A 25,908-nucleotide genomic window follows, 5' to 3' on the forward strand; every position below is an offset into this window, starting at 1 on the left:
AGTGGAAACGGTTTAAGATTTAATGGTTAAAGAAAAAATGGAAGAAAAAGTGTATCGTATAGTATGAGAAGTCATGCATGATGATGGTCATTGGTCACACCATGTCATGCTTGTGGTGATCTGTCACTAGAGTATTACAGTGCCTCTGCACAGCACTGTGTGTAAGTTAGTGCCATGTAGCTTTTAACATTCATCTACCAGTGCCATTGGATTCTGCTAGTCCAAGCTAGCTTCTCACTTTGTTTGTGTCTGTTTTGTGTTCAGCACTGTTCCCACATCTCTCGAAGCGAAGAATACTCCTATGTAGGAAAGTAGAAGCAGGATAAAAGCAGAATGAGGTCGGACAAGAGTCGGGCAAGAGTTGTGGTTAATAGATTGAAAAAGATAGACAGGTCTGCTTGGGAAGCAACATTATTCAAACACGCTATCAGTGTTTACCAAAGCACCTGTTTTCACGTCGTCTCTCCATTTAACAACTGAAGCTGGGACTTTGCATTTTCACTGATAATGAATTAGGTGGGGAAGATGAATGGTGTTTTGCATGGCTGCATGATAAAGAGATCCCAGTGTGTGACACTGGGAGATAAGGACCTGACGGATTGCAGCTCTGTTCTGGCAAAGTCGAGAAACTAGCTATAGGATTTCTGAACTTGCAGCTCTTCTCGAGACTTAAATGAACCACAGATAAATCCATTGTCTACCAAAGGGAGTATTGCTTTTTGATACCAATGCAGTTTTAGGTGAGTACATGTTTACATCTATCACTACCACTCCACCGTTCCCCTTTTCTTCTGCTATGATTGATTTCTACATGACCTGCTCACTGCCAGGTTACCACACAATCAAATTCAACTGGCAGTGTGAGTGGATGCAAAAGCTCAAAACACAAATGACAAGTAAGAATTAGTAACGCACAAAGGCACATGGTCTGAACCTAGAATAGAGGACAGCAGAGAAAAAGGGTAGGTGGGTGAGCGACCGAGGGGTGTCGTGGAGGGTGGAGGCAGTCCTGGGATGCATGACAGCATGATTTATGGACACCTTTGAAGTGAGCTCATTCCAGCCACACAGCCTGCCTGCTGCATTTCAGAGCAGGAACATTCTCCTGGCAGTACGGTGAGGGGGATAAATGACCCTTAGGTCACTAACCTCCACTAGTGTACTACTCACATATGCACTCTCTGATTATGTAGCAATTCATCAGTGTGTGCTTCCAACAAGCCAAAATGAGCTGCAAGGGCATCCGATGGACACGTGATTCACTCCTCAGTAACCTACTTATAGGTCAAAGCAAACAGCCAGAGTGACAAAGAGGAAAAGGAGGTGGTCCCTCTCTGGGATCATAAAAATTGGGTCAAGAGAGACATGTTCCTACAGAGTCCAGCTAGTTTCCTTTTTTGCTGCAGTGTGCATAATTATCAGGGGAAATTTACAGTATCTCCAGTAGAGTCTGGAAACTGATTTTTATCATCCTTCGCAATTTAAATCTCTCTCTCTAGTAGTCTCACCAATGATGACATCATTGTTTGAATAAGTAAAGCTTCAATCTTCTGTTCTGCTGGTGAGAATTGAGGACTAAGGAGGGCGGCTTGGCAGTGTTCAGTCCCAGTGTGTCAGTCTGGTTTGAATTCATCATCTATTCGATGTGTTTGGATTGTTATAACCAAGATCTTCCCACTTTGTTTGAAAGTCATTATCTAAATACATCAAATTGTTTGATCTTATCAGCTTCAATGATGTGAGAAGAAAAGCCATGAATTGTGAATATGAGCGGTAATTACACTCGACGGGAAGTCCCCACAAAGAGACTTAAACAAACTGCTCACTGTTTCTGCTCTTCCTGCAAAAGTCACTCATTGTCCCCCAGTTTGGCTGCTGTGTTTATTTCTTTTGTTTGATCCCTCTATCTACCCTCAGCTTTGTGTGATCACATGTGTGTACTACAGTAGGTGTGTGACTACTCTTGCATGTGGCTGCAGGTGTGTCTGCGTCTTTGTCTTTCTGCAGGACTGTGTCAGTGTGTTTAACATAATACGCCAGTTTTTCATTGTGACTGCGTGTTTGCAAATGTGTGTAACCGTCTTTCTGAGAAGTCCCAGAGATCTGTTTGAGGTAACAGGAAGAAGCACAGTGCGTATGCATACTGACTTGGACTTCTCATTGTTATCAACCCCACACTGGTGAAAGGGGTTGTTGCCCAGTAGGAAATGAACCCACATTTGGTTCTCACAGTGCATACCAGAGTAAAGGAAGAAGACATTATGTTTTTATGACAGGAAAATGGTGCACATGTTTCAGAGGTCAACCCACATTATCACATCTATTTTTAGATCTTTGGTTTAATGCTGTGGGATTTTACTGTGTGGTGATTTAAAACACACATATATAATAGTATAGATTTAACCTTATGCACTGGTGAATTGTTAGATTTATTTTAGGCAAGTTTGACCTGATTTTCTACATTTGCATTACAGGCTCCACTGTAGAAATAGTTAGGAAGTCTAAAATCTCCCTGAATGGTCTATGTTTGGGATGTATTAATATGGTATCTGAGTTCCCTGATGGGTTCAATATTTTTTATGGCACAAAACATCAATTTTCACATTGCCACAGCATCCCTAATAAAACGCTGAGTTGTGCCCTCAGTCAGTGCTGCGCAGGATGAAACGAGAGCTAAACATCACTGCCAAGAGGTTTATGGTCCTGGGGAATGAGGGCACTGTTTACACGTTGCCAGGGAGATGTGCCTGAGAAGGGAAAAAATGGCTGCATATACTGGAAATGACTTCTTAGATATTCATCCCAGTCATTTCACATTTGGCAGCCCCCCTTCGGTTTTCTGAGGCAACGTAATGCTTTTTTTTTTCATATGAACCCATCTTCTCTGGGTCACAGAGTCGGAGAGGGAGAGAGGTGAGTATTTTGGTCTGTTGAGGTTTTTGGGAGATAATTCGTGCAGCTGTTGTCAAGAATGTAGATTGTTCTTACTGCTTATAATGTATAATACCCATGAAAGCCCTCTGCACCCGGTGATTGGAAACTTCCACCTGCTTATAACAACATGTTGAATATTCATGTCTGGGGATGTTGGGATGTATGTTTTAAAAAATTACCCTTCTTGTCTGGGCATTAACCTCAGGGTCAGGTGCCATCACTGCAGCCACGAGCCGCAAGTCTGAATGAGTTATAAATAATTGCTAGCAGTTGTGGGTGTGTACTGCACAGTTGTGTGTGGCATGCTTAGATTGCTGAGTGTGCGGCCTGTGAAACCTTAGCCCAGCTCCTTGATGTCCTGGCTAGTTGCACTGACTCAGCAACATTAGGAGACCACCTGGGAATGACCAGTCTGTGGGAGCCATTTTGTGTCTTTTGGTTCACAGTTAGCCTTGGTGTTCAGTCCCTCTGTGGGTTACTAATAGCCATGAAGCTTGTGCGTAAACAGCAGTGGTCAGGACATGTCAAGTAAAAATGATGATGCAGTCATTATCATTATGCTTACTGGGCTTTCTCAACTTTTTAGTTATGTTTAACTAGTGGATTTCAAATTATAAAGACATACTATGCAACTATATAACTAGATAATCTTGTAGGTATGAATTAGAAACATTGTCGGATCATACTGTGACCAGAAAGAATTGAATTTGCATTCAAAGAGCAAAGGTAATCACTTGAGCTAAAAAGGCAGAATAAGAGTTATTTTTCTTTCTCCCCCTCCACTACTGAGTAATATACCTCACTCACATAAATATATATAATGACAGAATCTGCATTAGTCATGTTTCTTTATTTCAGTTTTTGAGATCTGTCTTACCATGAAATGAGATGTGAAATTCCCCATTTTCCACTGACAAAGCACAGCAACAACTGATAAAGACAACTGACAGTATTTGGGCTTATATTAAGGCCACAAAACTGTATAACACACACTTCTACCTAAGTTCAACAATAAAGACATAGCCATAGCAGAAAGACAAGAAAAAGAGAAAAATCCATGACCGATTTTCTATCACAAGTCAAAGCATCCTCAATATCCTCTATGATCAGATTTCATGGTCCAAAACTCCAGAGCAACAGCTCAAAGGCACGTGCCTCAAATCCATATTAGGGCTTGTGTAAATCAAAGGAGGCCAAATTGGCCCCTAAATCTCTCTGGATCTGACAGTTTAAAGAAGTTTGTTTTATTTATAGGAGCAGTCTAAAGGTATTTTTCCATTGTGGTGACTTGCAAGAGATTTGCTGTGTCTGCCTGCCCTGTAGCAAAGGCACAAGGACACACAGACAAAGGTTGATATTTCTGTTTTGCCACTGAAGATATTGCATCAGAGGGGCTCTTTCTGTTCCCCCTCTGGAGGTTGGTCTTGTGAAAACAACATCCTCTCCAGAGGCTTGCAAACCAGTAACTGAATCACCCAGTTTGCAAGTGAAAGTACCTTCACCTCACTATGCATACTCCTCATTCTGCTCAGATTTGAATGGAGACTGGGCTGTGTTACACATGTTAAGTACAGTATGTATGTAAGGCAGGGTGCTTTAAAACTAAATACATTTATTTAAAACTGAATATATTTTATTTAAACAATGTGCAAGTCCACAGTCCTCAGCAAAACAAAGCAGGTGTCAAAACTGAAATAAGTCTCCCCTGAACAGCGAAGGCTTCAGATTTCAAAGGGATGCCCTATCCCTTAGATCAGAGAGTAGAGAATGACAGAGAGGATGTGAAGCTATCAAGACAGTGACTAAGATAACCATTTTTGGGCACAAATCTGCCCTGGGAAACTATGGAGTAAAGGGGTTCCTAGGATTAATGGCCATGTTTGTTCAAAAAGAAATAATATACTCTTCCTGTCATACAGCTGTACAGAGGCCTTAGAACAACCCTACTCAACTTATTTATTCTAAAACCACTGGCCAGCACTGAGTGAGACCCCCAGAAAATGTAACTGTTACCCTGAGATCTATCAGCACCTCTTCTCAGTTTTCCTTTTACTATATACAGTATGCTTATCTGTGTGACGGTACAGTTTTGTTCAGCAAGCATCAGCTTTTAATCCTTTTGTTGAATTATTGTTTATCACACATTTTCTTTAACTACATTGTTTCTGCATTCCTTACCTTTCTCTCCTCTCACCACACTGTTTACCACCTCAAAGTATATCCAAAGATCAGCTAGCAGACTGTCAAGATTTTTTTTCTTGCTTGCTTTCAAGATTTGCTTTCTCTTTTCTCACTCTTGCTACAGTTTTCCCTTTGCCATCTAAACATTTACTGGCAAATACCAGCACAGAGAGAGAAAAAAGACAACCTTTCTTGCATTCTCCAGGCAGTGACTCTCCAAAACCTCCACTGGCACACAGGAGTTGACTGCATAGTTTCCCCAATGCAAACCAGATGTGAAGCACTAATGTATGGCAGCATTTTCTTTTCTTCAAAGGAAGACAAAAGTAGGCCAAAAATGTTGTCTTTTGGCCATCTGCACACAGTGATATAAAAATAAATTCAGATTCATTCCAAAGTTCCAAACTTTCCCTCATGGTGGTTGGGACAGTACTGTATGATTTAGAATAATTGCGATGTTATTGTTTGGTGTTGGTGGAGTATTGTGGAACATTGGGATTGAGACCGGCTTGTGGAAGGGGACAGATGAGATGTGACAATTGCATTTTCAACTGCACTTTGTCATCCATATGCACATGGAGTCCTCCTCCTTGCTAGCACGTCCTCAAGTCTCTGTGTGCCAAGTGACTGTCAGATTATGACAAATTTATGTTTTTAGTATAACTAAACATATGTCAGTGCAGGCTTGTGCTGTACTTTTGTTTATCTTGTGTACACACTTAAATCACCATATCAAATCCTTTTAATAATTGAGTCCAGAAGGTTTGATGTACAGTTCTTTAGGGCTAGCTGCTATTCGTTCGTAGCTCTCCTCTAATGCTGCAGTGTGTGCTAAACAACAGAATCAAGGCTAATATTAAAAGACATCAAGTCATATCCCCACACTTGCATGGTCATTAAAAGTTGCCAAGAAGGGACAAATTACAAAGGCCGTGGTGACATTTTCTGCTGCAGGTAGTCATTTTCCTCCTTTATGTTTATGATGTTGGCTTTCATTTGAGCCCTCTGTCGCCTCCCACTCCACACCAGGCGGTGTTTAAACGCTCAGGGACAATAACATGTTTGCTTTCCAGTGTCTGGTCCTGCAGCCTGCGCTCTATCGTCAAGTCTGACCCAGGTTCCCACAGAGGAGCAGTCTCAGGTGCTCCCGCACCAACCCCCACCCCCACTCCCCTCTGCCCTGCCACAGCTCGCTCATTGATGTTGTTCAAAGACTCAGTAAATGAAACTGCTCTAGCTTCCTGCTTATAGCCTCATGTAGTGTCCTGAGAATGTGGGTGGTCTAGGTTCTCCTCTAATGCAAGACAGAGAGATTTAAAAAATGACAACACTAGTAGAGCCCGTGGTTGTTTAAAACAGCATCTTAACGGTGGCTGAGTGCCGACCCCATCCTATAAACTTTGATGAAAGCAGATTGCTCAAAGTCTTAAATGTCATGATGATGATTGCAGTTTTGGTTTTCTGGCTTAGAATCAGTGTCACAGCTACACTAAACAGCATGATGCTTTACTAAACTGCCATTTTAGTAGATTTTTTAAAATACCTTTAGGTAAACAAAATTCTTTCTTAACATGAGAATTAAAATGTTTTTTGTATGTCCATAAGCAGTACTTGTAAGCTTGTTTAAATATGCACATCTGTTTATGAATGGGGCTGCAGCATTATATCTCCTTCATGAGCAATTTCATCCTCTTCCTGTGATAAGATTCATTGCCTCAGTGTGTCCTTTCGATTACTGGACTTCATTTATCTGATGTGGCGATAGCCAGCAAGAGCAACACACCAAACATTTGACTAATACACTACAAATATATTTTAAATGTCCAACTCTTGTGTTGTTGTATTGTGACCTGAATGGTTCTAACCACTTTAGATGATGTTCATGCAAACAATTAGTCATATTGATGTAATTTAGCTTGTGGAGTGACTAGCCTCACAGAATATATGGATCTGGAAGGTTCTCCCAAAGGACCTGGCCTCAGTTTCCAGTCCCTTGAAGAAAAACATGAATGTAATCCCTCTGACATTGTGTCATAAATATAAGTTCTGAACCATTAAAAAAGTCTTGTGCAATTCATGCCTTTGCCTTTTTGCATTAGTCACCAAATTGAAAGTCTTCCACGGTCATAAGGCGCTGGAATAAATAAGATCAGACGACATCTCCATCAGGCTCCTTTCAAGTGGCCACTGGACTGAGACACAAATTAACTTTTCTGAAGTGTGCTTTTGACATTGTGCTTTATTTTTGATATGCTCAACCAGGCCCTCAAATGATATACTTAAGTGTCCAGTGCTGTACTTTTTTCCCATCTCAAAGCTAGCCAAGGAGACTTACTGTGTTTGGAAGATGTCCAGGCACCAGACAGAGGGCTATGTGATGGTATGTGTTTATCCAAATGCAGCCATTTCACTTTTCCTCTAATTTGTATTTAAGACAGTCATATGTTTAAGTTCCTGCTCCAGCATTCATTTGCCTCTAAATGTCACCTTCTTCAATTTTTTCTTTCTTTCTCTTTTTACTTGTCCCACTGTTGTGTTTGATTTCTCCTCCATTCCTTCATCACTCTCTCTGTATAAAAGGAAACAGAGTCATGTGTACTTTAAGGGGACCTGCTCAACAACACACTGCTTCCTCTGGTGTGTCTATTTGCTGCCAAAATATCAGACAGTTAAAGGTGGCTGAGTGGCTTTTGTAGCCGCTACTTTCTTAAAGTAAATCAGACCTTACTACAGACAGTAAAATCCACACTTTTTAAAGTATCCACTTGGACATAAAAGCACACCAGTCACAATGGACCTATAAACCCAGACCTAACAAATAGAGCAGTTGTCCTGGTATTGAATGGTTTCTTCTTAACTGTATTGCTTGCAGACCTCATACTAGAGAGACTGTGATGCTATTTCCACCAACGGTCATGTTGTCTTATCAGGGTAGCCACAGTTGCACCACTTCCGCATTTACTTTTTTATGTTGGAGATATGGCATTCCCACATTGTCCCTACAATATCATAACCACAAAATGTTTTGTTGTTTTTTTGTCGTAAAGAAGGAAAAAAACAGACTTAGCTGTTGTCTCTAATTGACATGATGTCAACAAGTGACAAAAACAACTGCTCCACTGACATTAACTTTAGGGACTCTTTAGGGAACTTTAGGGAAAATCCTTTAAAGCATTTAAATGAAAATAGGGCTTCATTTCATTGTAGCACTATATATATATATATATATATATATATATATATATATATATATATAACGAAACTGAAAACACTGAAAACCATCCTTGGTATCACTGTGTCACTTTGACCCCTGGAAATAGTTTGTATTTGTAATCCATGATCACAGGAATAATTCTCTTTAAGATAGTCAGCAATATGTATACATGTGTTTTTCAATGCACCATGAATGTTGACAGTTCTGTTTTGTATTTATACTGATTCTTCTAATGCACAGCAGGGAAGGGGGGCAGGCTCGTTCCCATTAGGCTATGCGGACTGTTCATTTGGAATCAACCAGAGCGTAAGCAAAGTTTGGGTTGGGGATTAACAGGCCTGCCTGTGAGACTCGACTGGACAGGGTGTCTGCTAGCCCTTCAGTAACCAACCATGACTATGTTGCCCGGCAACAGCATACAGTCTGCTTGCTTGCATTGGTTGGTTGCTCTGTGGTGTCTCACAATTGGCCCTGAACTTCACCCCCTTATGCCATTCAGGGAGGGTTGTGATGACTAGTAGAATGTAGCCTTGGCATTCCTCTGCTATCTTATAGCCGGATGTGTGAAAACAAATGAAAAGTCTAAATGCCTATTTGCAGCCCCGGGAAGATTCAAGGTTCATCACACACCACAATATTAAGTAAGCAGTGGAAGAAGTACTCAGATCTTTTACTTAAGTAAAAATAGCAGTACAGAAAAAGTAAAATTCATTAAAAATTTTATTTAAGTAAAAGTACAAAAGTATTAATATGTACATACATGTTCATTTTTTACTATATATACTGGTGGGTAGCGTGTACATTTCTCCAATAAAATATATTAGTTGTTAATTAACACATACAACCAATTTTGGTCTTACTTTTCATGTTTTAAATTATAAAATGTAGTTCCTGAGCCTCAGAATTTCTGTTGTTTCCATTGCTAGGCAACATCTAGCTAAACAGGAAGCGGTTCACAGGCTAGGGTCAAAGTTTTAAAAACCTGAAGTTCCTGATCAAGTTTTGAAACCAGGAGAGAAAGAGAAATTTACTGATTGCTGTCAATCTCAAGAATAGAGAGTATTGTTGCATTCTGCTACACAATACTATTAAAACTTAAAACTAATCTTTCCAGCGGAGATAACGTTACGAAGCGCACTCTCTCTCCTTCCCTCTGTCACAGACAATCTCTCTCTCTCACTCCGTCACGCTTCTTCTCCACATCTGTTTATAGTCGCATTTCCTCTCATGGTCCTCTCTCCTTTCCCCTGCAGCTGTCCCTCAGATGCAGGCCACCACTAACTTTTATTTTTCGGTTGTTGGTGGTGGTTACACAAATAACCCTTGCACCAAGCTTTGTCATGCCACTGTGTCATTAAATTAAAAGAGTTCATCTCCTTTGGAGCATGTGCCTAGACAATTTTGTGCCAATTTTGATTATGAGATATCATCTGTGCTGAGTTTTGGCCTGAGGATGGTGTAAGAGGAATAAGCACAGAATGTCCAGAAATCATAGGGTTCATCCGCAGGGGAATATGAACGCACATTGTTCGCAGTGTTTTTCTTATATCTTTTGTAAAAGTGGGAATTTTGTCCTGATGGTTGTGCAAGATATCAAGGTCAAGGGGGTGTCCAAAAACATTAGGATTAAGATGCATTTAGCTTAAAAGTTCATTCTTGACCTTGAAAACAGCAGTCAACAAAAAAAAAGATTACTTGCTTCTTTTCCAGACCTTTTGACCATATCACATGGTCTTCAGAGACTTGAGGACGTGCTAGCAGAGTTGTCGTGTAACTGTAGATATTAAGCCAACATGGACAGGAAGTCGCAAAAGTGTTTAGATTAATGGAAAGTTCAAACATCTACAGTTCCATGACATCTGTTGATGAAGACCATGTGACAGGATTGAATGCTCCAGAACAAGCCAGTAAGTGTTGAGGGTGTTGAGTTGAGATTGTTTTATCAACATTATTATCCTCTGGTGTCCATGAATATCAACTGCAAATTCATTCTTCTGTTTTGGCAATACCTTGCTTTTGACAAACAGACTAATCAACTGACCAATCAGAATATCATTGTAAGGCTTTTCATCCAACAGACTACAGCCTCGCAAAGGTTAAGAAAAATAGATAGACATTTCTGCAGAGTCATTCATACTGACCCATATAGCTGCATTTAATATATATTTTAGTCTCTCTCAGATGAACTCCCTCTGGATCATTATAGAGAATGGAATGCACTGTTGCCCATATTAAACAGAGATCCCTACTTTGTGCTGCAATACTATAATTAAACTCAGCACAATATTTCTGGATCATTGTCCTGTGTGGAGGCAGTGGTGATTTCCTTGAAGCCCACACTTTTCCCAGGGGCCTAAATTCAGTCACAGCTCTGGTATTTGGGAAGATTAGTAACCCAGAGTGGGGTTCTTAGTCACTGGGTCCTGGATATGAAGGAGATGGACCTTTGCCGGGAAGTTAGCATATACAGTAGTAGATCCAAAGCCCTGTGAGAACTGGCCTCCGGTCTGGAGTTCATTGTGACCCAGATCCAACTCTTCTCTTCTCTCCCCTTCAGTTTGGGATAGTGGGTTTTGGGTCAGCAATGTTTGCATGCAGTCACGTCTTAGTCCATCACTCCAGGGGTCAGTTCACTGACGTCATGCCCCTCTCTGTGAGAGCCTGTGCCATCAGGAGTTCATTTCAGGCTCTGCATTGGCAACTCAAACACTGATACTCAAAGTGAATCTCTCTGAAATGGAATCACTGCAAGACGTGGAGGTCAAAACAACCCTTATGCTGATTTCTAAAGTCATACATATGTATGTATCAGGCTTTGGAATCTTTACAATTGAGTGTAATGTTCTCATCTGTGCTTTAGTGAGTTCTCCGTTACTCAATCTTAACCTGATTGCTGGCAAACTAGTAATTCTTGCTCAAAAACACATCTCTCTTTAGACCATAAAAACACTAAAAACAGACTAGCCAAGATGGCATGGGACCAGTGGAGAAACAATGCTACCAGCAACACCCTGAGTGATCCATCTCAGGTACAGAAATGTATTTATGTATTTGTTTCTACTTAACCAGTCTACCTAAGTTTTCTGACCTACTTTCTGCAGCCTTTTAGTATGTGAATATGTGGATGATACATATGAATGGGGAGGGCAATAAACACCTGCCTGATTTGCTTTGGAAATGAAAGCTGACATCAGACGTCATAGCACCGGCTTCCCAGCTTTGTGAATCATGCCTCGTCTCGTTCTTTTACCTGGCAAGCAAAGGCAGCACATACCTACCTGGCACTGCAGATAACATTAAGGTCACAGTGCTCATTTTCAGCTCTATACTCTTCTGATCTAATCTTGACGTTGTGGTTATGTGGGCAATGTCACTGGAATTCTGATGGATTGTGTGTCAAATATACAGAAATTGATGTTAAAACTCAGACTCACAAGTTCAGCACCTTGCTGTACATTACACAGGCCAACCACAGCTGCTTATTCTGATATTTTGCCATAACCTCCAGATGTATACTATAATATGAGACATCAGATAATAAAGATGTATCCATTCAGTCATGAGATAGAGAGATTTGGCAGTCTAGTGATGTGATCCAACGTATACACATGGCTTTAGGGCTGTCGAGCATTTACACTTTCTAATTTATGTCTTAAGGTCATCGAAGGGGGCTGAGAGTGTCTCTCCAGTTTGGGGAAGTGGTGTTGTGTTAGCAAAAAGCCTGTCACTGGGTTAAATATGAGTAGGTGAGGTCTGTTGGATCTTGACTTTCTCACCCCAACTCATTAAGAGCTTTCGTCTGGCAAAGAGCTGAGACGGATGAAATATGAGAGTCTGGGACTAATGTTTTCTTTGATGGATCTTGTGTGATTTAGCTTTTAGTCTTTGTTCCTTTTTCTGTGTCACCCTGTGTTTTAGTGTGAGTATATGTGTGTGTTTGCATGCCTCATATGTGCTTTGTATATATGCTGTTTGTGCACTTGCATAGGGGGATTTTGTGCATGTGTGTGTAGGTGTAAGACAGGCAGCACAGGGCCAGTTTGAAGTTTGATTGATTATCATATCAGAGGTGATTATTATTACTGTGTGGTGGGAATGAATAGCCAGCAGTGCACTCTGCCAGAGGGCTGTATCACTTATCACTAGGCTTTCCTCCAGCCACGCTGTAATGTTTTGGCAACTTGATATTGTTGCCATAATGCTCTCACAATATTATTCTGTCACTTTGTTGTGTGCGCAGTCATTATCAAGGGGCCTATTTCACAGTAAAAACCATTTACTTAGTGTACCTCCTGTATCTGTATATGCATGTGTACAAACTCTCACAAACCCATCTCTTCATGGGGTTTCTGTATCTGTTGGTGGTCCACACTCTACTCACAAATAGATTCTTGTCTCATGAATATTTATTATATAATGTATGAGCTTCACATGCAAGGGTACACTACTTTATTCCCACTTAGGCATGAGAGAGGTCGCTCAGTTTGCATTGGTGCTTTAATCTTTAGGTTGCAGATTTTGAGCAGTTGACAGCATTTGGTAGTTACTGAAAGAAAGCAAAGTGACAGCTCCCTCTCTTGTCCCCTCCTTCTGCATCCACAACACTTTCATCACACAGCAATAAAAGCTAATATGCATTTTGTATTGCCTCTCTTGTTGCTCTCTCTCTCTTTTTCTCTGTCTCTCTTTCTTTTTCCACTTGCTCCCACTTGCACTGCATGTTTTGTTTGAGCTCAGCTTCATCGCTGGTACAAACCGAAGTATTAACAGCATAAATATTGGCAGCGAATGTCTATACTGATGTCCAACTGCTGTACCGGAAAAGGTGACAGGATCATTCCTCAGCACTCTCCCTCCTTTTCTTCTCCTCCCCTTTTGTCTCAGCCCTCTGTTCTTGTCCTCATCTCTTTTGGATCTGTTGGTATTTGTTGTTTTTTTAAAATGTTGCTGACCAAAGTGTCTCCTTTCTGTGTTTCAGGCTTACAGAAAATTACAATGGCTGACCGTTTTGACTGTGACAACTGCAAGGAGTCTTTGTATGGGCGCAAGTACATCCAGTCAGATGACAGTCCCTACTGCATCCCCTGTTACGACAGCCTGTTCTCAAACACATGTGATGAGTGCAAGGAGCTGATCGGCCATGATGCAAGGGTAAGGCATCCATTTTGACATGATCAGACATGCAATCATCTATCTGCTGCACAACATTAACACGTAGAGTACATGCAGAATTTCAATTGAAACATCTTTTTTTTATTTGATTAAAAGGAAAAACATGTACCCACATATTTCTGGTAACATTTTTTTTTCTGTAATACATGCACTGGAATGAATCCCACATATCACCATGTCTTTCCACACTGTGAGCCACATATTAACAGTTTAAACAAAGATATTAATAATATAATAATAAAGTTTATTTGTATAGCACTTATCAAAACCACTGTTACAAAGTCCTTTACACATAAAACACAACAATAAAATACACAGTAATGTATGAATAAACAGGCAGCCATAGGGAATAAAGGATGATTAAAAACCATAAAAACACCATTAAAAAAACACCAAGGATAAAATGTTAATGTACGATCAAGCACATCAAACATCTAGCCTAATTAGCTTTAAGCTATTTTTACCATGTTTTGACATGGCCTTGGATAGTTAAAACAGAAGTTATGTCATGTTAATGATGCATAATTCATGCTTAATGAGGCATGTTCTATATATTTTGTGTGGCAAGACATAGTAAAGGCTAATTTAACATGCAATTATACAGGCAATTTCCACTAAGTCCACATAAGCCAAGAGGCTAATTTTGTCTAAGATTGTAAAAATGCAGCATGAGGGAATGTCTCCCTCTTGCCCACAGTCAAGTTAAAATTTAATCTTCCCTTAATGGAAAACACTAACATGAAGTGGATCGTTTGAGACTGACATATGCTACTTAGTGTTAGTTTACAGATTGGGGCACGCTACAGTGCTTAGTAGTTTTTTAGCTAAGAAGGCCAATGCGTTATCAACACCCTCATGGGCAGTGGACAATAAAGCCAGCATTTTCTTGTCTCAGTGCTCTTTAGACACTCAATTCAACATCCTTGTGAGACCTTTTTTAAATAGAAGCATGGCCACAAGTACAATATATACACGTATGCAGAGTAACCACATACTCGTTACTGCCTATGCTAACATTACATGGGTCAGGTTGACCCAGACCAATCCAGCTCTCCTTTCTGCTCCTGTTGTAACCAGAAGCCTTTGTTGGTGTTTAGTCTTGTGGTCTTTTCCTTATTTGCCTCCTTTAGGTTATTGCAATTCTGAACCTGTAAAACATGAAAATAAATTTGGAAGAGACTCATAATGATTAAGGTGATATAATTTCTGTGATGTATTTATGAAATGACCTCCCATTCCTTGTTGTCTCTTCTTGTTCTGCTTCCAGGAGCTCTTTTACGAGGACCGGCATTATCATGAGCACTGCTTCCGCTGTTTCCGCTGTGATCGCTCGTTGGCAGATGAGCCTTTCACCAGTCAGGATGACGCGTTGCTCTGCAATGACTGCTACTGTAATGAGTTCTCCTCCAAGTGTGTAGCCTGCGACAAGGTCGTCATGCCAGGTAAAGGTGCAAGGCATTTGTTCATTGCGGGATTTGGGTGTTGAAATTTAAGACTTATTTCATTTGTGCTCTCTGAATGACTCTTTTTACAACTATTTTAAGTTTTTTTTTGTGCTTATAGAATCTTCTCACAGTAGAGGTTAGAGAAGTAGGATTCTGGCTAGACTGTCACCTTTCTGAACCAAGAGCTAGCTTAGCTCAAAATCCAGGAAATTAAATAAAATAAAAGAGGGAGTGACTTGTGAAATAGCTTGCACATTATGCATTTGACAGTGCCATATATTATGGTACTTCACTCACCCACTAAGCATTAGTCTCATTGTACCACATTTTACTTTCCATGTAGTACACAAATTCAAATTTCAAGATAGGCAAATGACTTTGGAAAATGATGACATGGCAAACTCCAGGAAGCAGGGACAAATGAATAGTATAAAGTAACAGATCAAGCTGATATAGAAAGGAAAGAGGTTTTAGAAAAAAGAGGTAGACGAGAAAGAGACGAAGGCGAGGGGGTCCACGATTGAGCACCAGCCAGTGCTGAATGTGACAGAGTAATTGCCAGTCTGCTTGACTTTTTGTCTGTAAGCCAGATCCCCAGGGCTGGTGGGCTGCCAGCAGACTGATGATATGAAGAGATAAGCAAGTCAGTTCTTCCATTGCCCCTGTAGCAGCTTACACAGTCCTCATAAAGCAGCAAATGATTCCAGGAAGAGTATGACATTCCCCTTCATTTCTACTGTAGGCAATCTCATGTTTTCTTATGAAGATCACACATTTGTATTACAGAGTTTAATGTTTTAAGTTTAAAGTTATGCTCATCTGAGTCACCTTGAGAAGTACAAATTGTTATAGAGAGTGATCAGAGAAAATCTTAACTAGGAAGGCTCCTGGGATTTAGTAGTATACAATACTGCAAACTCTTGAGCATCACTGTATCATCAAAAACTCAGATGCACTTTGTTTGCAATTCTGAATAGTGTTAGTGCTCTCCTCCAACAAAATAACTAACAGCCATATCCCTTTGCCATCATACTAAAATATGTACACCCTCAAAAACAGACAAACACACTTAACTTTGTTTAACAGCTGGATGCTAGGCTGAAGTGGTTTCTGTCTGTGACAAAAGGAGAGAAGAAACTTAATACCAATGCCATGTAAATTAATTTCTCATAAGGTGATTTGGTTAAGTTTGCTCTGATAAAAGTGCTACAATGATCCCATTGCCAGAGAGCTCCCATTGCCAGAGATGGTCACACATGATGTTATATATATGATATGCATACTGTAGGATTTGTTTCCAGGTGTAGTAGAGGTATTTCAGTGTGAGGTACTTAAATTGAGTAGATGAATTTGATAAAATACTTGAAAATACTAAATGTGAGCGTAATAAAACTTCTATGATGTGCAAAGGCTGTTTTCTGTGCAGAGATTGTGTTTTGTTGGCATCCTACTGTATATTGTATATTACATCAATTATTAAGCTCTGTTGAAATGCTTGTAAAAAAATTGCCTCTAAAAATTCTACGTTCTGTATTTAGCATTTCAGCTTGTACACTTTTATTCTATTTGTCAAATACTCATACCTAACTGCTAATATTGTCCTCGTTGAGCCACTGTAATTCCTCTAAGCTTATAACTTGGAATGTTTGTAGATGATTGCAGTTTTTTGACTAGAGAACACCACAGCACACAGCCTAAAGCAGTGAAACGTTAGCAATGAGCAGACAGCAGTAGTACAAAATGTCGGCCCCACATAAACCACTGCGTCACCATAGAATAAACCAACCAGTCTAATAAAAAACTCAACAGCTAAGGAATAGAAGATGAATTGGTTGGGGACACGGAGGGGAAAATGGCATTATCCCTTTCTGTAAGGCCTGCCGCCAGTTTCCAGCAGTAGGAAAAAAGTGTGGGGCCTGTGGTATTATGATTTAAAATAAAATAAATCTTAGTGAAACTAAATGAGCTTTATATGCCTTCATGCAATTCAAGCATATTATTTCATAGTTCAGTAAAATTACCTCCAGAAAATACTATAATACAATCCTTTGAAGGATGGCAAAAGATTCATTCTACACAAAAACATTAAGTCTCCCTCTACTCTCTGTCATTCTTTCCATCCTTCTTTCTCTATTTCTATCTCTGCCTCCTGTCATCTCTCTTTCTCTCTGCTAGGTACGAGGAAGTTGGAATATGCGGGCTCTACATGGCACGAGGGCTGCTTCCTCTGTCACAGCTGCGAACAGCCGATTGGCTCGAAGTCCTTCATCCCTGACAAGGATGAACACTACTGTGTGTCCTGCTATGAGGACAAGTTCGCTCCACGCTGCACACGCTGTAAAAAGGTCAGTAAAGTCATCAAATAACTACCGGTTGTTAGTTGAATTCCCACTGACCCTTGCATGGTACGTAGTCCAAGAAGCCCTGCAAACGCATCGAAGACATAAGTGGGATTAATCCTGGGTCTGCAGGAACGTGCATAGGAATAGATTTTAGAAGAGAATTAAAAGGATGACGTGAACTTTGACCTATCTCATTTTCAGACCCTGGCTAAAGGTGGTGTGACCTATCGGGACGAGCCGTGGCATAAGGAGTGTTTTGTGTGCACCAGCTGTAAGACACAGCTGGCGGGTCAACATTTCACCTCCCGAGACGAAAACCCTTACTGCCTCAAATGCTTTGGCAGCCTTTACGCCAAGAAATGCGAGGCCTGCAGCAAACCAATCACAGGCAAGATTACATCACTATGTTCTACATGATAATATTGATTTGTGCTACCCCAGGTGCTACTTTTGATATTATGTTAGGGTTAAATGCTAAAAAATACTATAAATACTGTAAACAAAATTGACTCTAAGATTGGCAGGTGCCACCTGGTTGAATTCTCTCAAATTCTTCTAGATTTAAGTAAATCACAAAAGATTGCTTTACAGCACACAGCCAATTAAAGGATCATACACATCATTTCCATTCCAGGATGCAAAACATTTAAGAGAAATGTCTTAAAGGCCCTGAAAACTTATTTTCTCAACCAGCTTCTTACTATGACTGATGGGGTCCTACATGAACACATACTTTTCAGCCAAAGTTAAACAGTTTTTACAGATTTCTGTATTTCAGTTTTTCCCTGTGCTCTTCTTACTGGTTGGAAGTGGGTAGGGCTCATTTGGGAAAAGATGATGTCATATTCTTCTGTGCACCAATCAGGATTTAGCAGGATTTGAATCCGAATTTGATGACAGTTGGTGGGTTGTTTGGTCACTGTCAATCAAATCTGATCAAACCACACTCACGCAGCTCTGATGAAGCAGATTAACTGAGTTTTGGAGTAATAAACTCTAAATAAATAATACATAAAGATGTTTTTTAACTTGGATTTCTGCTTATTTAGTCATCAATATCAGTGTATAAAGAAAATGTGTGAAGCCAAGTTTTCAGGGGCTTTACATTTTTAAACTTAATATGTATTGGAAAAGCTGTTTTTCCCCATTGCTATGTTTTGAAGCATGCATGATTTGCAACTTCAGCCGCGCTGAAGTCAGCCCTCTAGAGCTCGACATACAGTTTAATATCTGTTTGTTGCTCTTCTTGTCCTAGGTTTTGGAGGAGGAAAGTACATCTCATTTGAGGATCGCCAGTGGCATCAGCCATGCTTCACCTGCTCCCAGTGCTCTGTTTCACTGGTGGGCGCCGGCTTTTTCCCTGATGGTGACAGGATCTTGTGCCGCGACTGCAACAGCAACCTATAGAGTAATTTACCATATCCTCACCCTTCCCTTGACTTACCTTTCCCCCTTCATCACAGCATTTCAAGAACCCCAAGTTATTACCGAGGAAGGTAACACAGGCTAACAAATGCTGCCTCTCAGGTTGTTTTTATATAAAGAGATCAGTTCCTCGTGGTCCCTGTCTGGGTCAGATTTTCATCCAGGAGCTAGCAAGCAAAATCCTGTTTTGATGCTGCATTGTTTGAATGAACCACCACAAAGATTTCCTCTTTATCCAGAAAGTTAATGATTTTATGAAACAAAGTTTATGGAGTGCCTTAAGAAACATGAGTTATATGTTATGTACTATTGAACCAAAGAAACGCAAAAATGCTAATCACTTGCTAGTCACTTTGCAATCATATTGTATACAAAAAAGTTGACACTTCTAATAGAGATCCAGCTCTGAATAGAACACACAGAACACTGATACAGTAATAGTATGTAAACCTTACAGTCTGTATTCCAATTATGGTGGAGGTACTGTTATAATGCTCTTATAACTGCAGTTTTAAGCATTTTAATTAAAATATGTCAGAAAGTAAAAACAAGAAGAACATTTTAACTTTGCTGATTATGCTTTCAGTGAGGTAGTCAGTTTATGGTAGTTATGATCAATAAAGTCATTTGCACTTTGGATAAAATATTCTCTTGCTACCATGTTATGTGCACATAAAAACACAATTTACAAAAATGGCACACAGACCACTTTTTTTGTCATGTATCTGCTTTTGTTGAACTTTGCAATGACACTTATTTTTACATAAAGTTTCTTCTTATTTCTGTCTTTTCCATTTGTTGTAATGAATCTTTTTATCGCTGTTGCTCCAAGAGCCAGCATTTATAAGGGGCGGAGCTAGACTCTCAGCACAGAGGAGGCGGAGCATTCTCAAGGGGTCCTTCTGATAAAGTCATTTTAAAATTCACAACTGTAAAATAGCTGATATATCCTATCCATAAACACAAACTGACACTTATTGAGCTAAGCAAGCCTAAGTCTAAGAAAACATACAGTGAAGCCACTTTGTCAGACAAGCTTATACTGAAGAACAAAAAAGAAAACACGTTTCCAGTCGCTTTCAAATGTTTCAGCACCGAGGACAACACGCAGCATTCTACGTGCATTGATTGACGAATGGTTCAGTACCACCGCCGATAGACAGCAGTCTGCCAGGCAGCTGTTCTGGATGTAAAATGTATCCAGGAAAAGTTACAATAGAGTCTAAAATGTCAGCATTTACAACACTACAAGGCCTCTTCAAATACAAAGTAGACAGTCTACAACACCACAGGCAGTGACACAGACAGGTGCTGAGATGCGGTAAACATGGAGTTAAACAACAGAATAATCTAACATTCTGAGTGATTTCTTCATAACCAAAAGTTAATAAAGACTAATTATGGATGTTTAACTCACCAATTGTTGTCGCTGCTCAGCCTGCTGTAGTCTGTTGTAGTCCATCTGTGTATTCCACCGTCCTCTGTAGAACAAAATAATGCAGGTTAACGAACGTTATTGCGGTTGGGTTGTGTTGAAAGGATGAGCAAGACGAGAAGTAAGATGTAAGAGGAGCACAGGATGCAAACAAACCTTTCTTACTCTCTCGCTTCTTGTGTTTTAATGCACCCAATTTGTGCTTTCTCTACATTTTACGCCTAGCTAGATTAACAAAACACAAATGGCAAATGGGGGTGGTTCAAAACAAGGCTTCTACTAAAATATTGTAGTGACAGCCCAAATTTCCCATCATGCCTAGTGCTGTACTTAATAGTTTAAGTTTGCTGTTATGTTCCAAAATGCAAATGTTACTTTTTGTTAGTGATTGTAATGTGTATGTTAAGAACATGTTGGTTTGGTAATTTTCATTTTTGTGCTGGTTTATAGTTTTACCCATTAGTGAGGTGGCTGTTACATTTCTTGACCACAGCTGTATTTTACTTCTGTGATTTAGAGTTCTTTTCTCTTTGTGTTGAATGTCGTTAAAAGGTTGACTTGCTTAGAGCTGCTTTCTGTCTCTCATTCCTCATTGTTTGCCACAATATGACCAATTACACCTATCAAACAGAGGGAATTAGAAACAAACAGCTGCCTCTAATACAAGCCTGCTTCAAATAAAGTTATATTACCTTTTGCTGCTGAGGTAAATAAAGGCCCTCTAACTATTTGAGAAAATTCAAATATGGTTGATCAGTAGGGTCCCCTACTGAGGTTGTGGGGTGCTCACCCCCTCTGCCCCTGTGGTTGCATCGCTTATGCTCATAACCCAAAAGAAGCTGAAATGAAATGCAATACTGTGGTTTATTGCAGGAGTGTGCATGTGTTCATCTGCCATGATTTGCCTCAATAAGTGCTTTGTTTCTGTTAATGCTGTTAGTGTTTAGTTTTTTCATTGTCACTTTGTAACATGTATGTGAAAAATTACCTATATTTCATTATTTCAGCTTTGATGCTGGTGAGTCAGAGTTGGCAAATTAACCTTTTCAGATGGAAAATACGCCATTGAGGCGATAACAGTATGAACTTACTGTAAAAAAGATAATTGATATGGCTAATGCTACATGTTTAGTTTTGTTTGTGAAGTCTTATTAAATAAATTTACACTGACTGATCTTTGCTGGCCAGTTTTTATATTCTGTGTGTATTTGTAGTTATAGTAAAATATGCATTACTGGTTTATGAGGTCATAGCTTTCTGTGGACTTCTGTTTACTGTCTAAGCCAGACAAAACCCTTCTGGTGTGTTTAAAAAGTCTTTCTAGGAAAGATCAGTGTGTTTGTGTGGGTGTGTGTGCGTGTGTGAGAGATTGAGTGCAGAGGGGGAAGGGCATGAAAGTGTGTGAGTGTGAGAAAGTGTTAGCGAGAGAAACCATGCGTGTGTAATAAAATAGAGTAAAATTTGTTTGTGTGTGTCCGTAGGTTTAATATATTTTGTGTGTGTGTGTGTGTGAGACAGAGTAAAAGGAAGAGTGAGTGCACATTTGTGTATACGTGTGTGTGCCTGAATGTGTGTATATATATACTGTTGTTTATGCTGAGTTGACTGTTTCATCGCCTATGATGAAGCACACGTACACAGACCGCCAGATACACTCTCCTGTCGGCATTGGTGAAATGTCCTCCTCCCTGCCTCCGTTTGAGATTTTTCACCAAAAAAGGAAATGGAAAACTCATAGCTGCATGGGGGGGAAGAGAGAGGAGAGAGAAAGAGAGGGAGGATGCTCACATCTGGAGTTGCTCCATGTCACTTTCACTGGGGGGTCAGCTCCACACACGGCCCCTTTTGGATTTATTGGAAGGAGGAGGTGGACAGCTAGCAGGAAGGGTCGAAAGAAGAGCTGTGGAGATGTTAACTGTATCATGTGGTACATGCACTCTACATACAGGTTCAACTTTAACAGCTATTAGTGAGAGGGGAAGCGTGCTTATTGATTTGACAAGCTGCCTCCTGTCTCATGGTCTTTCTGAGTTTCAGCAACAATATGGTCTCTCACACTCTTTCTCCTTGAATTTGTCCAATGTCTTTGTTATCACTGTCACCCAGAATCAAGTTTACCCAACAGAAGTTGGAAAACAGGACATGTCTGAGAAAGTATGGCCTTTCATTTGGCTTGAAGTGTGCAAACAGCTGCATAGCTGGCTTCTCACACTCTTACAATAGGTTGGTCACTTCACACAAAAGATAAAAGGCTCACAATTTTGCTGCTAAGGCCTAACATTTCACTAAAATGTCAACTCTCTATGCAACAAAAATAAACAGTGTGACTTGTATTTAGGCTCTGAACATGACAATACTAATACAAGCAGACCCAGCCCAACTTCATCAGCCATCTATAGTTGATATAACATGTTAGGCTGTCTGTCAGTAATGTCATTTACAATTTCACCAAAAACAGACCCAAGTGTAGTTCACACACTAAACTAAACACAGCTCAGTGTATTTTAATCAAAGCTGCACATGTCAAAGTTTATACTCTATGTAAAATTGAACTTGCCTTATCAGCCTCAATCGCAAAGTGAAACTTGACTGCTGAAGGACACTTAGCTTCCTAATCGAGACACTACAAGCTTAGTTTTGCTTGCCGAACACGTAAAAATTCTGAAAATTTTTGTAAAATACACACTGAATCATAAACAGTAGCAAGTTGCTGCTATTTAGCGCAACATATGGTCCTTTGCATCACTTATGTTCTCTTGTATGAAGTGATTACAGATTGTCATGGTTCATACCATAGACTGTATATAAAGAAAAAATAAAGAATATAAAAATATAAAGAAAATGTTTATATACAGACTATGGTTCATACAGACACCATGTTACAGAATTTATGGGTTTAAGGTCAAGTCAAACATGTAGGTCTTGTGGTCATTTGTGGTCCAGTATGTAGTGTTGCGTGGTGTAGCTTTTGATAAACAGAATAAACAAAACCTATACCTACTTAATATATTTTAGAAGATGATGCCTCCAATGCTGAATGTATTGACTATAGTAGTAAATAAATACATTTCACTTTGAATATTAGATCATAAACAAACATTTCTCTCATCATTACTACACCGTGTATCACCAGGCCTTTAAAAATGACAGATTACAGTTATAGACCGTTCAGTACAGCATGAATCAGTGCTCATGAATAGCTACTTATAAGGTAGCCCCAAACCGAAGTACCAAGAAGTATCAGAAAACCGAGGCTGATAGAATCATGTTAATACAGGCTCCGATCCCAAAGGTTTATAGAAAGTTGGCTCCATAAAAACAGCAGTGAGGGATGATTAGCACAGACCCCATCCATATCATTTCCAGATGTCTGCTCTGCCCCATTTTGACCCAGGATCACTTTTCAGCCTAAAATCAGAATTACTTCACAGTTTCAGAGGGATGTAAATCATCAGCATCCAAGGTAAAGGTGATAAAATATTTTTTTTATCTGTAGAGTGCAGTCAGTTTAACAATCTTAGCTCTCTCTAAGATGTTTTAAAATCTGCAGTATGAAAATATATTAATTATTGTATGCATCTCTCTATTTATGGCCATTGAGTCCTGTCCTACATCAGATTGGTGTTTAATTTTAAATGCTTTTATGAGCAGATTAAATTAAAGTGATTTTTATATTTGGCAGAAGCCGAATACAACACTTGTTTCATAAACACACAAGCAGCATTCTGAAAACAAAAATGAATTAAATTTCTTTCAGTATATGTATTAAACTGTGTGGAACCTAATTGAACTGATGCCTGATGTGATATGAGAAAACAGTCTGCTGTCATACATTTTCTTGATTGTGCGATTGAATTAATTTAAACTGAATCCATGTGTATTTGCACAGATTTACCAGATACACTGCAAATTGATAATGTCCAATTCCTGCAGTTTGGCAGGAGCAGATGAGGTTTATCTCTTTCAAACTGAAAATGTCAAGCTGCAGCTGGGGTCACAATATGCAGTCTATGCTGTGAGGAAATCTACTTCCCCAGGTGGCCAGTCTTTAAGGAGCTGGAATTATACACATGTGTAGAGGTGTATTGGCAAGGGACAGTAACAAGGCAGTAGCAGTAAAGCCTTGTTAAAACTGAGAGATTAACTGAAAATAATGGTCAGAAAGGTAAAACTGTCACGTTTTGTTATGCAACTTTGCATAAGTCTTTGCAACTCTTTCTCCTGCCCTGTGAGTTTTATTTCACCTGTTAGGACAGAACAACTTACTGTACACCTTTGTAATTCTTATTAGCTCATTAAGTTTTGTGACCCCAACATAGCTTCTCCCAATAGTAAACTGAGCAGAGGCCTTAGCTACATTGAGTGGAAACACCTGTGTTTCTGATTACATTAGGATTACTAATAATTAGTAAGCATTTATTTATTAATTATCATTTCATTGTTTGTTAACAGTGAATTAACTCTAAATATAGTTTAATCAACCATCAATTTACCATTTATTAATGATGGTTATTATAAAGTGTTACCAACATCTCTTCTCTTGTCAGTTTATACTCGGACATTCACTAGCAAGGACCACAACAAGATACGTTTATGATTTATTAACAGGAACGAAAGATTATGAGGGAAACTTGAACTCTTCTACTACTATTACTACTATTTCGGTCTATGGCTGTGTTTCGGGGAAGCTTTGGTGGGGAATCTACCGTAGCACCCAGGCACAACGGATCTGAGATCTTTGAGATGTAGCAGTGATACACTTGGGAGGACTAACGGCCCATGATTTGTATTAAGTGCTTGGAGATCCCATTGCGGGAGCCGAGGTGGCAGCTCCGATTCTGAAGGAGTGACCAGGGTAATGGACTGAAAAAATGCCAGACGAGGAGAGTACGTGGCAGAAGTGCTGGTGGAACCTGAATTGAGTAGCCACTTGTTCGGACTCAGAGATGAATAGAGGATTTGTCATGGGTATGCTGGGATTTCCGGAATTGCAAGTAGTTTGCAAGGGTCTCAAAAAGATTCAGCTGTGATTGGACTTTGAAGTAGAAAACGGTGTAAGCTGATGAGTCAATAAGACTTGTCAGAAATGTAAGCATGATGGCGTGGGTAGAAGTGAAGGGTAAAGGTGGTGAATTCAGAGCATCTGAGGAAACTGAAAAAGCAAGCGAGAACATGGCTTCTAAAGTTCAAGGCCAGACCCGGGCTGCCAGTTAGGAGCTTAGAGAAACTAATGCCGCTAAGGTAAACATTGATGGTATGTGTTTTGATGGCCATCACAAAATGGGCATAGGTAACAAATGGGTTATGGTTACATGGTCAAACGCAAGAGGTTATGTTGTACTGGTCATGAAGGTAGCGGAAACTCTTCCAACCTGACAAGTAAGACGAGACGTTTGAGGATGATATGCTCTTGATGATCGAAGTTCTGGGATTCGACAATTGGGGGTATTAGAGCAGGATTTACAGGTTGAATGTCAGCGCTGTATATAGAGGAACTAGTATTGAGTGGGTATCTGCCAGCTGCCAGAGGGGCCAAGCTTCTGAACTTCTGAAATGAGAAATAGGAAAGAGAGTCAATGATGGCATTGGAATGACCAGTAACATATAGGTTTGTACAGAGTGCCATGTTAGGCTGTGCATGAACGGTATGATGGACGGGGCGTTGGAGCGACCTTTGTTGATTATGTCTGCAAGGTTGTCAGAGTATATTAGAATGGACTAGAACAGCACTGGACAGCACTATCTGTGGCCCCTATCTGT

The 25,908-nt window shown here is 39.9% G+C and overlaps 1 protein-coding gene across 1 annotated transcript in view; it reads left to right on the top strand.

Annotated features, from left to right (window-relative positions):
• fhl3a (four and a half LIM domains 3a) overlaps positions 1–21,323 on the top strand; it is a 30,571-nt gene extending 9,248 nt beyond the window's left edge. The window contains exons 2-6 of the mRNA XM_044208431.1: positions 13,308–13,480; positions 14,769–14,943; positions 17,122–17,291; positions 17,490–17,676; positions 18,544–21,323. Coding sequence (XP_044064366.1) covers positions 13,325–13,480; positions 14,769–14,943; positions 17,122–17,291; positions 17,490–17,676; positions 18,544–18,695 — 840 coding nt within the window. The 5' untranslated portion in view covers positions 13,308–13,324 and the 3' untranslated portion in view covers positions 18,696–21,323. The remainder of the gene's footprint in view (positions 1–13,307; positions 13,481–14,768; positions 14,944–17,121; positions 17,292–17,489; positions 17,677–18,543) is intronic.
• The last annotated feature ends 4,585 nt before the right edge of the window (positions 21,324–25,908 follow it).

Source organism: Siniperca chuatsi, linkage group LG9, assembly GCF_020085105.1.
Source record: "Siniperca chuatsi isolate FFG_IHB_CAS linkage group LG9, ASM2008510v1, whole genome shotgun sequence".
Taxonomy (NCBI): Eukaryota; Metazoa; Chordata; class Actinopteri; order Centrarchiformes; family Sinipercidae; genus Siniperca; species Siniperca chuatsi.